A 13,848-nucleotide genomic window follows, 5' to 3' on the forward strand; every position below is an offset into this window, starting at 1 on the left:
GGTGGTTCATGACAGAGGGGTTAGCAGGGGGGAGCTGTAAGGAAACAGGAATGGTGGGTTCATTTTGTGGATGTTAGAATTTTTGTCTTGGAATCCACAATATGGATATTGTCTGTTAAATTGTGTCCACAGAATTGTGGCTTTTAATCGGAGGCATACATGTAGAAGTGACGATGTAAAATACCCTATGCAGAGCATTTGTTAAGCTGCCTAGGCACTTGGCTTGAAGCCCGCAGGCTTTTGTAATCAAAGCATGATCACGATCACCATGCAGTTACTACTGGGATACTGACCGATGCCTCCAGAAGCTGTTTGGAAGAAGCCCAGGATTACACATACACAAAATGCAAAAAGCTGTGAGTATTTTGGTTTGTATTTTAAAAGACCAAGGTAATCTTTGTAAAAGCTGAGTTGCAAAGGAAGTTGTGCTCCATAAAGCAGAGTAGAACAGAATATAAATGTGTATTAAATAGGAATTACTTATTAAATGGAAGGTAGTACCAGCCATTTTCAGGCTGGTTGATCAGCTGAGGTCTGGTTACAGCTGTTCTGGTTGCAGGATTGAATGTTGAGAATGTTTGATCTGTGTGTCTGGGTCTGTTTGAGGAGAAATATATGTGTGTATTTTTAAATAATATTTCAAACTCTCCCTAGTGGGTGGTCAGTTATCAGTGGACTCAAACTAAAGAATGACGGTATAAGAAAGGGATCCTATTCCTATAACAAGGCAGCTGTCAGACTATTATGACTATGCATTTGCTCTCTTGAGTTGAATGCAAAAAAGGTAGTGATATTACATATTCCACCAGCTAGCCACTGAGGTATTATTGTCATAAAAATCTTAGTCAGCATGACAGTTGGGTTTACAATTTTACAATTAAAATTATTTTATTTATGCTAACATGTTTTTTTCTGGATTGTGCAGTACTATCTTTGAATTGTAGAACAGCTGTAGATTCTTTTGTCTCTTTGTGTCAGCTGAGAATGGAAAACTGGTGACAAGTTAATATTAGTGAGCCATGATAATACTCGAGGGTGCGGGAGAAAAATGTACACATTCCCATTCAAATATACTTGAAGTCTTTTGTTCTGTTCATGTTTTACCTATGTTTTTCTAGCATGTCTACTACTGAGCATAGTCATATGAAGTTTCTTTCTTGTACATTATTTTGAAGTTAACGATACAGCACAGAAATGGGCTCAGCCCCATCATGTTCATGCCAACTCCAAGTTGCATCCTATATAAATCCTGCTCAGTACTGTTGGTTCATAGCCCTTTATGTCTTGGCAATTCAAGTGCTCATTTTGATAATTCTCAGATGTTGGGAGTACTTGTCTCCACCATCCATTCAGGTAGTTTTCTTGAGATTCCAGCCATTTTCTGAGTGAAAAAGTTCTTTCCCAGATCCACTCTTCACTTCTTACATTACAAGTAAAACAAACTCCCCTTAACCAGTCGTTCCTCATTATTGAAACCATTCCATTTCAGGTAGTATGGTGTTGAACCATCTCTGCATTCTCTCTTGTACAGTCAAATTCTTCCTCATAGAGTCATTGAATGATAGAGTACAGCACAGAAACAGGCCCTTTCAGCACATCTGGACAATGCCAGAATCATTTGTGCTGCCCATGCCCAGGGCCCTATCCCTACTATCCATGCACCTATCCAAACTTCCCTTAAACATTGAAATTGAGTGTCCACACACCACTTAGGCTGGTAGCTCACTCCACATTCTCAAGTCCTTTTGAATGAAGAAGTTTCCCCTCATGTTTCCCTTAAACTTTTCATGTTTCACCCTCAAAGCATGACCTCTGGTTATAGTCCCACCTAACCTCAATGGAAAAATATACACCTCATAGTTTTGTCTACCTTGCTCAATTTTCCTCTGCATCTTCTACATTCCAAGGAATAAAGTCCTAACGTATTCAATCTTCCCTTATAACTCCGGTCCTCCAGACCAGCCAACATCCTTGTAAATTTTCTCTGCACTCTTTCTTTCTTATTTTTTAAAAATTTTTTTTATTAGTTTTTCAAAACATTTTACAAATTAAAAACCCCAAATCCCAATGAGGAACATTAAAACAGTGCAAAATTAAGCATACAATAACAATATGCTACAAAGGAAGAGAATTTAGCAAAAAAAAAGCACCTGAATTAAAGACAAGTAAGCTTATTGTCCTCCCCAAGCCCCACAACACAAGAAAAAAACAACAGCAACTCCAGACCAACCACAACACAGTATAGAGAGTATAAGTCAGGACAGCCAAACTCCCAGACTGTGAATACACTCAGTAACAGAGGGTAATAATGCCTTCTACCAGAAAAAAAAAGGAGCTGAAAGCAAGGGACCGAAAAGAAAAAAAAAACCCTAGTCAAGAGGAAGGTTATGAAAGTACTCGATAAAAGGTCCCCAGACCTTATGGAACTTTAGATCCGAATTGAGAACTGAATAATGAATTTTTTCGAGGTCCAAACAGGCCATGATGTCGTTAAGCCATTAAGCATGAGTGGGCGGGGCAACATCTCTCCATCTGAGGAGGATCAAGCGTCTAGCCAGGAGAGAGGCAAAGGATAATATTCGGCATTTGGTCGGACCCAGACATAAATCTGTCTCGCCCCAAAAACCAAACAGAGCGATTAAGGGGTTTGGTTCTAGGTGCTGATTCAGAATACTCGATAACGTAGTGAAGACATCTTTCCAGAATTTCTCCAAGCTAGGACAGAACCAGTACATATGGATGAGAGAGGCCACACCCCTCTTGCATTTATCACAGAGCGGGCTAACGCTAGGGTAGAATCGAGATAGTTTAGATTTAGACAAATGGGCTCTATGAACAATCTTAAACTGTAAAAGGCAGTGGCGAGCACAAAGAGAGGTTGAGTTAACTGATTTGAGAACTGAATCCCAGCTCTCCTCAGATAAAGAGATATTTAAATCCTGCTCCCAGGCCATTTTGATTTTATCCATGGGGGCCTGTTGTAAGGCTGCTAATTTATCTCGGATGATTGATATTAAGCCTTTACCTAGTGGATTCATGGAAAGAAATAGGTCCATAGCATTTTTCGCAGGCATTTCAGGAAAGTTAGGAATTAAAGGAGCAATAAAGTGTCGGATTTGGAGATATCTGAAAAAATGAGCATTGGGCAGATTGAACTTAACAGAGAGCTGCTGAAAAGAAGCGAAGCGATTATCAATGAAAAGATCTTCAAAATGTACAATGCCCTTCCTATACCAAACCTGGAATGCTGAATCGTATGTAGTAGGTAAAAAAAGGTGATTATGAGCAATAGGGCTGGAAACAGAAAACCCCTGGAAACCATAGCATTTCCTGATCTGAGCCCATATATGCAAAGTGTGTCTAACAAGAGGATTAGCTATTGATCTGGGCAGACTACTAGGGAGTGCAGAGCCAAGAAGTGCAGAGATAGATAATTCTTTAGTGGAGCTCAGCTCCATCGCCACCCAGTTAGGGCACTCGGGTTGGCCATAGAAGAAAGACCAGAAGGTAGCACAACGTATATTAGCTGCCCAATAATATAAACGAAAGTTAGGTAAAGCCATGCCACCCTCTTTTTTAGATTTTTGGAGATGGATTTTATTAATTCTAGAGCGCTTATTCTGCCACAGATATGACAAAATAATAGAGTCTAAGGTATCAAAAAAAGATTTAGGAATAAAAATTGGGATAGATTGAAATAGGTATAAAAATTTGGGGAGAACATACATTTTAACAACATTAATACGACCTAGCAAAGACATAGATAGAGGTGACCATTGTACCAGACTCTGTTTTATAGCATATGAAAGATTGGCAAAGTTTTCACGAAAGAGATCTTTAAACTTCCTTGTGACTGTAATTCCAAGATAAGTAAATTGATTATGGACTACTTTAAAAGGGAGATCATGAAATGTTAGTTCTTGTGCTTCTTTATTAATTGGGAGAAGTTCACTCTTATGCAAATTAAGTTTATAGCCAGAGATCTGGCTAAACTGGTCAAGAAGTGAAAACATTAGAGGTAAGGATGTAGACGGATTTGAGAGAAAGAGTAATAAGTCATCAGCATAGAGAGAAACTTTATGCTCAACACCCCCTCTCCAAATCCCAGTCAATTCAGGGCAGTTTCGAAATGCTCTCGCCAGAGGTTCCATAGCCAAATCAAAGAGAAAGGGACTTATGGGGCATCCCTGGCAGGTGCCACGTTTGAGATTAAATACTTGGGATTTCTGAAAATTGGTTAAAACAGAGGCAGTAGGACACAGGTACAGCAATTGGATCCAAGAGATGAAACTTTGGCCGAGGTCAAATTTTTCTAAAACTGCAAAAAGGTAGTTCCACTCTATATGATCAAATGCTTTCTCCGCATCGAGGGAAATAACACATTCAGGAATCCCAGTTGGAGGTGAGTATAAGATATTAAATAGACTCCGAATGTTAAAAAAAGGGAAACGGTTTTTAATAAAGCCTGTTTGGTCATCAGAGATAATGGAGGGAATGACTGTTTCTAATCTATGAGCCAAAACTTTAGCTAAGATCTTTACATCAACATTGAGCAGAGAGATCGGCCTCTACGAGGAGCACTCTGTTGGGTCTTTGCCCTTTTTTAAAAGAAGAATAATAGATGCCTCACTGAAAGAGGGTGTCAATTTGCCGTAATTAAACGAGTCAGATAATACTGAAAGTAACTGAGGAGAAAGAAGAGAAGAGAATGATTTATAAAATTCTACAGGGAACCCATCAGGTCCAGGAGATTTCCCTGAGGACAGTGCAGAAATTGCAGTAGATATTTCTTCTAATGACATAGGCGCATTGAGTTTGGCTTTGAAATCAGATGAAAGTGAGGGGATATTCAGATTCTGTAAAAATTGATCAACAGAGATATTGTCATTCAGAGATTCAGAGGAATAAAGCCGAGAATAAAATTTTTTAAATGCGTCATTAATTTCTAAATGATCCGATGTAAAGTCTCCGTTCTCCTTCCGGATCTTTGTAATATGTTGTTTGGCTTTGGAACGCCTCAGCTGATTGGCTAGGAATTTACCAGACTTATCCCCATGAATGGAAAAGCGACTCTTGCTTTCGAGAAGTTGGCGTTCGACAGGTTGAGTGGTCAGAAGGTTAAATTTAGTTTGTTCAACACGCTTCTTGTATAATTCAGGGTCTCTGCACTCTTTCAACCTTGTTTAATCTTTCCTGTAGGTAGGTGACCAAACCTGCACACAATACTTCAAATTATGTCTCACCAACATCTTATACAGCTTCAACATAACATCCCATCTTCTGTACTCAATGCATTGACTTATGAAGACCAATGTGCCTAAAGCTTTCTTTGCGACTTTATCTACCTGAAACACCACTTTCTCTGAATTATATAGAGATCCCTTTGTTCTACCACACTTCTCAGTGCCCTACTGTTTACTGTGTAAGACTTATCCTAATTGGCCCCTCTGGAGTACAAGCCCTTACACTTGACTGCATTAAATTCCATCTGCCATTTTCAGCCCATTTTTCCAGCTGCAGCAGATTCCTCTACAAGCCATGATAGACTTTCTCATTGTCCACAACATCCCCAATCTTGATATCATCCACAAATTTGCTGACCCAGTTAACCACATTATCAAACAACAATGGACCCAGCACCAATCCCTGTGGCGCACCACTAGTCACAGACCTTCAGTCAGAGAAGCAACCCTCTATTACCATTTTGTCTTCTCATACAAAACCAAAGTCAAATCCAATTTACAACCTGATCCTGATTGTCGAGTGACTGAACTTTCATGAACAGCCTCCCATGTGGGACCTTGTCGAAAGCCTTACTAAAATTCATGTAGACAACATCCATTGCCTTGCCTTCATCAACTTTCCTGATAACTTACTTGAAAAAATAACAGACGTGACCTACCACTCACAAGGTATGCCAATTATCCTTAATTAGCCAATGCCTATCCAAATACTTATTTATCTGGTCCCTTGGAATACTTTCCACAACTGATGTCAGACTCACTGGCCTGTAATTTCCTGGTTTCTGTTCAGAGTCTTTTTTATATGACAGAACAACTTTGGCAGTCTTCCAATCCTGTGGTATCTCTCCTGTTGCTAAGGATGTTTTAAATATCTTTGTTAGGGCCCCGGCAATTTCTGCACTTGCCTCCCATAGGGTCTGAGGGAACAGCCTGTCAGACCCTGGTGATTTATCTATCCTGATTTGCCTCAGGGTAGCAAACTCCTCTTCATCTCTTAACCGTACAGAGTCCATGAAGCTAATGCCGCTTTGCCTATAGACTCAGTGTCCATCTCCCAAGTAAATACAGATGCAAATAATGTCATGCTGACTATTATGAAGGTCATGGGTTAAGGATGAAAGGTAAGAAGTCTAAGGGGAATGTGAGGGGAAACTTCTTCACTCAAAGGGCCGTGAGAATGTGAAATGAGCTGCCAGCACAAATTGTACATGAGAGTTCAATTTCAACATTTAAGAGAAGTTTGGGTAGGTACATGGATAGAAAAGACATGGAGGGCTTTGGTCCTGGTGCAGGTTAGAAGCATAGAAACATAGAAAACCTCCAGCACAATACAGGCCCTTCAGCCCACAATGCTGTACCAAACATGTACTTACTTAGAAATTACCTAAGATTACCTATAGCCTCTATTTTTCTAAGCTCCATGTACCTATCAAGGAATCTCTTAAAAGATCCTATTGTGTCTGCCTCCACCACTGTCACTGGCAGCTGTTCCATGCACTCACCACTCTCTGTGGAATAAAAACTTAGCCCTGACATCTCCTCTGTACCTACTTCTAAGCACCTTAAAACTGTGCCCTCTTACGGTAGCCTCTTCAGTGCTGGGGAGAAAGCCTCTGACTATCCAGATGATCAATGCCTCTCATCATCTTATACATCTCTATCAGATCACCTTTCATCCTCCGTTGCTCTAAGGGGAAAAGGCCAAGTTCACTCAACCTGTTCTCATAAGGCATGCTCCCCAATCCAGGCAACATCCTTGTAAATCTCCTCTGCATCCTTTCTATAGTTTCACCATCCATCCTGTAGTGAGGTGACCAGAACTAAGCACAGTACTCCAAGTGGGGTCTGACCAGTCTCCTATATAGCTGTAACATTACCTCTCGGCTCTTAAACTCAATCCCACGGTTGATGAAGGCTAATGCACCGTATGCCTTCTTAACCTCAGAGTCAACCTGCACAGCAACTTTAAGTGTCCTATGGACTCAGACCCCAAGATCCCCCTGATCCTCCACACTGCCAAGAGTCTTACCATTAATACTGTATTCTGCCAACGTATTCGACCTACCAAAATGAACCACCTCACACTTAATCTGGGTTGAACTCCATCTACCACTGCTTAGTCCAGTTTTGCATTCTATTGCTGTCCCGCTGTAACCTCTGACAAACCTCCACACTATCCACAACACCCCCCCCCCCAATCTTTATGTCATCAGCGAATTTACTAACCCTTCCCGACACTTCCTGATCCAGGTCACCGACCTCCATGCAGAATATGACCTGTCTGCAACCACTTTTTGACTTCTGTGGGCAAGCCAGTTCTGGATCCACAAAACAAGGTCACCTTGGATCCCATGCCTCCTTACTTTCTCAATAAGCCTTGCATGGCGTACCTTATCAAATGCCTTGCTGAAATCCATATACACTACATCTACTGCTCTACCTTTATTAATGTGTTTAGTCACATCCTCAAAAAATTCAGTCAGGCTCTTAAGGCACAACTTGCCTTTGACAACGCCATGCTGACTATTCCTAATCATATTATTCCTCTCCAAATGTTCATAAATCCTACCTCTCAGGATCTTTTCTATTAACTTACCAACCACTGAAGTAAGATTCACTGGTCTATAATTTCCTGGGCTATAACTAAGCCCTTTCTTGAATAAGGAAACAACATCTGTAATCCTCCTGAACCTTTTCCATCCCAATTGATGTGAAGATCATTGCCAGAGGCTTAGCAATCTCCTCCCTTGCCTTCCACAGTAGCTTGGGGTACATTTCATCCGGTCCCAGTGACTTATCCAACCTGATGCTTTCCAAAAGCTCCAGCGCATCCTCTTTCTTAACGTCCATATGCTCAAGTTTCTCAATCTGCTGTAAGTCATTCCTACAATCACCAAGATCCTTTTCTGTAGTGAATACTGAAGCAAAGTACTGTATTCATTAAGTATCTCTGCTGTCTCCTCCAGTTCCATACACATTTTTCCACTGTCACACTTGATTGGTCCTATTCTATTACATCTTATCCTCTTGCTCTTCACATACTTGTAGACTGCCTTAGTGTTTTCCTTATTCTTGCTTGCCAAGGCCCTTCCTGGCTCTCCTAATTTCATTCTTAAACTCCTTCCTGCTAGCCTTATAATCTTCTCAATCTCTATCATTACCTAGTTTTTTGAACCTTTCATAAGCTTTTCTTCTTGACTAGATTTTCGACAGCCTTTGTACACCACGGTTCCTGTGCCCTACCATCCTTTCTGTCTCATTGGAACGTACCTATGCAGAACGCCACACCAGTATCTCCTGGACATTTGCCACATTTCTGCCATACATTTCCCTGTTCCCAATTTATGCTTCCAAGTTCCTGTCTGATAGCTCCATATTTCCCCTTACTCCAATTAAACACTTTCCTAATTTGTCTGTTCCTATCCCCCTCCATGCTATGGTAAAGGATGATGGGAGTAGGCAGTTTAAATGGTTTTGGCAGGGACCAGATGGGCCAAAGGCCTGTTTCTGTGCTGTACTTCTCTATGACTCTATATTAAGTAATGCTTCCAGTGCACAAAGCACACCTTTTCCCACCATCCCACATCACATTAAAATTCTATACCCTGGAATGTTGACTAGCAATCCTCTTCTTTGCTCTCAGAGACATGATGGAGTCATAATATTGTGTTCTCCTCTGTATTGGAGAAGTCAAGGGCATTGAGGTACTGCTTTGCAGAATTTTTTCTTCAGTTTACAGGTGTGCACCTGAGTTTCCAGCTTTATGTAATTTTAATTTTCTGTTTTGCAATATTCTGAATTCTCTGCCTTTAGCCTCTTCCAGTGTTTCAATGAAATCTGATGTGAACTCATGAGTAGCATCTCATCTTCTGTAAGGGTACTTTGCATCCCTGAAGACTCATAGGTCTCATACTTTTTTCAAGACAAAAAAGCAGGCTATTATGTTCATTTAAATTATGTCAATCTTAAACTTATCCATCAATCATGTCCTCACATTTATTCCTTTATGCATTATTCTCTTTTGCATCAACTGATTCAATTCTCCTGACACTCACATACGCCAGGGGAAATTTATGGTAGCTAATTAACCTATCAACCAGCATGTCTTTGGATACCCATGTGGAAAATATAGGGATACCTATGCTGTAACAGAGAATATGTAAATTATGGACATGCACATGGCTGAGGAAGGGAAAAAACAGAAATAAATCAAAGATAGCATGCAACAGAGATGATAGAAAGGACAGGCAAGAGATGAGGCATAATCACAGCCAGCGGGATGAGCTACAGGTGCAGTTAAAAACAGAAAGCAACAAATACTGGACTGAAAGTGTTATATTTGAATGCATGCAGCATAAGAAATAAAATGGACGATCTTAAAATTCAGCTACAGATTGGCAAATATGTGGCTATCTCTGAAACTTGGCTAAAGGATGGCTGCCATTGGGAGCTGAATGTCCAAGGATATATGATGTATCGGAAAGATAGGTTAGTAGGCAGAGGGGGTGGTGTGGCCCTGTGTATAAGAAATAATATTAAATTATTAGAAAGGGATGACAGAGGATCAGAAGGTGTAGCATCTCTATAGGTTGAGCTAAGAAATGGCAAGGGTAAAAGGACCTTAATGGTAGTGTATACAGGCCTCCGAACAGCAGCCGGGATATGGATTACAAATTACAGGAGGAGATAGAAAAGGCATGTCAGAAGGGCAGTCATGATAATCGTTGGGGAGTTTAACATGAAAGTGGATTGGGAAAACCAGGTCAACACTGGATCTCAAGAGAGAGAATTTGTAGAATGTCTAAGGGATGGTTTTTTAGAACAGCTTGTTGTCGAGCCCACTAGGGGATCGGGTGTGCTGAATTGTGTGTTGTGCAATGATCCGAAGGTGATAAGACAATTTAAGATTAAGGAACCCTTAGGGAACAGTGATCACAATATGATCAAGTTCACTTTGAAATTTGAGAAGGAGAAACTAAAATCCAATGTGTTGGTATTTCAGTGGAATAAAGGAAATTTCAATGGCATGAGAGGAGAACTGGCTAAAGTTGACTGGAAAGGGGTACTAACAGGAAGGACAGCAGAGCAGCAATGGCTGGAGTATCTGCGAAAAATGAGGGATGTGCAAAACAGATATATTCTAAATAAGAAGAATTTTGGAATAGGAGAACGACACTACCGTGGCTGACAAGTGATGTCAAGAAAGCAAGAGAGAGGGCATACAAGGAAGCCAAAGCTAGTGGGAAGATAGAGTTTGGAAAGCTTTCAAAAATTTGCAGAAGGAAACTAAGAAGGTCATTAGGAAGAAAAACATGAATTATGAAAGGAAGCTGGCGACTAATATTAAAGAAGATACTAAAAGCTTTTTTTTAAATATACAAAGGGTAAAAGAGAGTTGAGGATAGATATAGGATAATAGAAAATGACACTGGAGATATTATAATGAGAGACGTAGAGATGGCAGAGGAACTTAATGTGTATTTTGCATCAGTTTTCACAATGGAAGACATTTACAGTATACCGGACATTCAAGAGTGTCAGGGAAGTGAAGTTTGTGCAGTGAAAATTACGAATGAGAAGGTGCTCAGGAAGCTTAATGGTCTGAGGGTGGATACATATCTTGGACCTGATGGAACGCACCCTCGTGTCACGAAGGAAGTAGCTGGAAAGCTTGTGGAGGCGTTAACAATGATCTTTCAAGAATCAATAGATTCTAGCATTGTACCAGATGACTGGAAAATTGCAAATGTTATTCCAATATTTAAGGGTGGAAGGCAGCAGAATGGAAACTATAGACCTGTTAGCCTGACATCAGTGGTTGGGAAGTTGTTGGAATTGATTGTTAGGGTTTAGATTACAGAGTACCTGGAGGGACATGACAAGATAGGTCAAAGCCACCATGGTTTCCTGAAAGAAAAATCCTGCCTGACTAACCTACTGCAATTTTTTGAGGAAATTACAAGCAGGGTAGACAAAGGAGATGTACTAGCTGTGGTGTACTTAGATTTTCAGAAGGACTTTGACGAGGTACCGCACATGAGGCTGCTTAGCAAGATAAGAGCCCATGGAATTACAGGGAAGTTGCGCGCATAGGTGGAGCATTGGCTGGTCAGCAGAAAAGGAGTTCCACAGGGGTCGGTGTTGGGACCGCTGCTTTTTACGAAGAATGTTAATGATTTGGACTATGGAATTAATGGATTTGTGGCTAAATTTGCCAATGATACAAAGATAGGTGGAGGAGCAGGTAGTGTTGAGGAAACAGAGGCTGAAGAGAGACTTAGATAGTGTAAGGGAATGGGCAAAGAAGTGGCAAATGAAATACAATGTTGGAAGGTGCATGGTCATGCACTTTGGAAGAAATAAACGGGCAGACTTTTATTTAGATGGGAGAGAGAATTTAAAATGCAGAGATGCAAAGGGACTTGGGAGTCCTTGTGCAAGATACCCTAAACTTTAACCTCCAGGTTGAGGTTATCTCTGACGGTGGTGTCTGAAAAGAGGATGCTGTCCAAGTTGCACGCCATCTTGGACAATATCTCCCATCCACTCCATAATGTAATGGTAAGGCACAGGATTACGTTCAGCCAGAGACTCATTCCACTGAGATGCAACACTGAGCGTCATAGGAAGTCATTCCTGCCTGTGGCCATCAAACTTTACAACTCCTCCCTTGGACTGTCAGACACCCTGAGCCAATAGGCTGGTCCTGGACTTACTTCCACTTGGAAAAATTTACTTATTATTATTGAATTATTTATGGTTTTATATTGCTATATTTCTACACTATTTTTGGTTGGTGTGACTGTAATGAAACCCAATTTCCCTCGGGATCAATAAAGTATGTCTGTCTGTCTGTCTTGTCTGTCTGAGTCAGTGGTGAAGAAGGCAAATGCAATGTTAGCATTCATTTCTAGAGGTATAGAATATAAGAGCAGGGATGAGATGTTGAGGCACTCCTAAAAGCACACTTGGAGTATTGTGTGCAGTTTTGGGCTCCTTATTTTGGAAAGGATATACTGACAGAGAGAGTTCAGAGAAGATTCATGAGAGTGACTCTAGGAATAAGAGGGTTACCGTATGAGGAACATCTGGCGGCTCTTGGGCTGCATTTGCTGGAGTTCAGGAGAATGAGGTGGGATCTCATAGAAACATTCCAAATGTTAACAGGCCTGAACACATTAGATGGTGGGGAGTCTAGGACAAGAGGGCATGACTTCAGGATTGAAGGATATCCATCTAGAACACAGATATGGAGAAATTATCTCAGTCAGAAGGTGGTAAATTTGTGGAATTTGCTGTCATGAGTGCCTGTAGAGGCCAAGTCATTGGGTGTATTTAAGGCAGAGATAGATAAGTTCTTGATTAGCCAAGGCATCAAAGGGTATGGGAAGAAGGCAGGGGAGTGGGGATAACTGGAAGAATTGGATCAGCCCATGACTGAATGGTAGAGCAGACTCGAAGGGCTGAATGGCCTACTTCTGCTCCTATATCTGTGGTCTTGTGGTCTAACACCAAAGTCCGCGGGAGCGACCAGGATCTGCAGTACGGAAAAACTGATTGTTCCCCTGACCAGTTCAATATCTCTTTCTAATAAAGAGGGGAAGCGGTATTGCACAGCGAGAGGGGAGACCAACAAAAACAAAATAACTCGCTGATTTACAGAATTGCTGGTGTTGTACAAAGAAAGGTAACTGTGGTGGTGGGAAGTCAGTTGTTATAGCCATAGGACATCACTGCAAGAGGTCCTGAACTCATCTTTATCTTCTTCATCAATCACAATATTAGAACTGTATTTCACAATATTTCGCATCAGTCTTCACAGTGGAAGACATCTGCAATGTACCGGACATTCAAGAGTGTCAGGGAAGTGAACTATGTGCATTGAAAGTTACGACTAAGAAGGTGCTCAGGAAGCTTAATGGTCTGAGGGTGGATAAATTTCCTGGACCTGATGGAATGCACCCTCGGGTCCTGAAGGAATTAGCTGGAGAGATTGCAGAAGCATTAACAATGATCTTTCAAGAGTCACTAGATTCTAGCATGGTACCAGATGACTAGAAAATTGCAAATATTACTCTGCTATTAAAGAAGGGTGGAAGGCAGCAGAAAGGAAACCATAGACCTGTTAGCCTGACATCAGTGGTTGGGCAGTTGTTGGAATTGATTGTTAGGGATGAGCTTAGGGAGTACCTGGAGGTACATGACAAGATAGGTCAAAGCCAGCATAGTTTCTGAAAGGAAAATCCTGCCTGACTAACCTACTACAATTTTTTGAGAAAATTACAAGCAGGGTAGACAAAGGAGATGCAGTAGATGTGTACTTAGATTTTCAGAAGGCCTTTAACAAGCTACCACACTTGAGGCTGCTTAGCAAGATAAGAACCCATGGAATTACAGGGAAGTTATTAGCATAGGTGGAACATTGGCTGATCAGCAGAAAACAGACAGTGGGAATAAAGGGATCCTATTCTGGCTGGCTGGCTGGCTGCCAGATACAAGTGGAGTTCCACAGAGGTCAGTGTCGGGACCGCTGCTTTTTACAATGTATGTCAAGGATTTGGACTATGGGATTAATGGATTTGTAGCTAAGTTTGCTGACGATTCA

General features: G+C 41.1%; 1 protein-coding gene across 9 annotated transcripts in view; it reads left to right on the plus strand.

Moving 5' to 3' along the window:
• The window catches only part of LOC132382284 (titin homolog), a 354,914-nt gene that overhangs the window by 41,419 nt on the left and 299,647 nt on the right, over nucleotides 1-13,848 (plus strand). For 6 of the 9 annotated variants that reach the window (XR_009508280.1, XM_059952393.1, XM_059952425.1 and 3 more), the window contains exon 4: nucleotides 133-356. The exons of the other annotated variants lie outside the window; for them this stretch is intronic. Coding sequence is in view for 5 of the 6 variants with exons in the window: in XM_059952393.1 (XP_059808376.1) it covers nucleotides 345-356 (12 nt within the window). In the remaining variant the exon portion in view is untranslated. The remainder of the gene's footprint in view (nucleotides 1-132; nucleotides 357-13,848) is intronic. 9 annotated transcript variants of the gene reach the window in all.

The sequence above is a fragment of the Hypanus sabinus genome, chromosome 2 (assembly GCF_030144855.1).
Source record: "Hypanus sabinus isolate sHypSab1 chromosome 2, sHypSab1.hap1, whole genome shotgun sequence".
NCBI classification, from domain to species: Eukaryota; Metazoa; Chordata; class Chondrichthyes; order Myliobatiformes; family Dasyatidae; genus Hypanus; species Hypanus sabinus.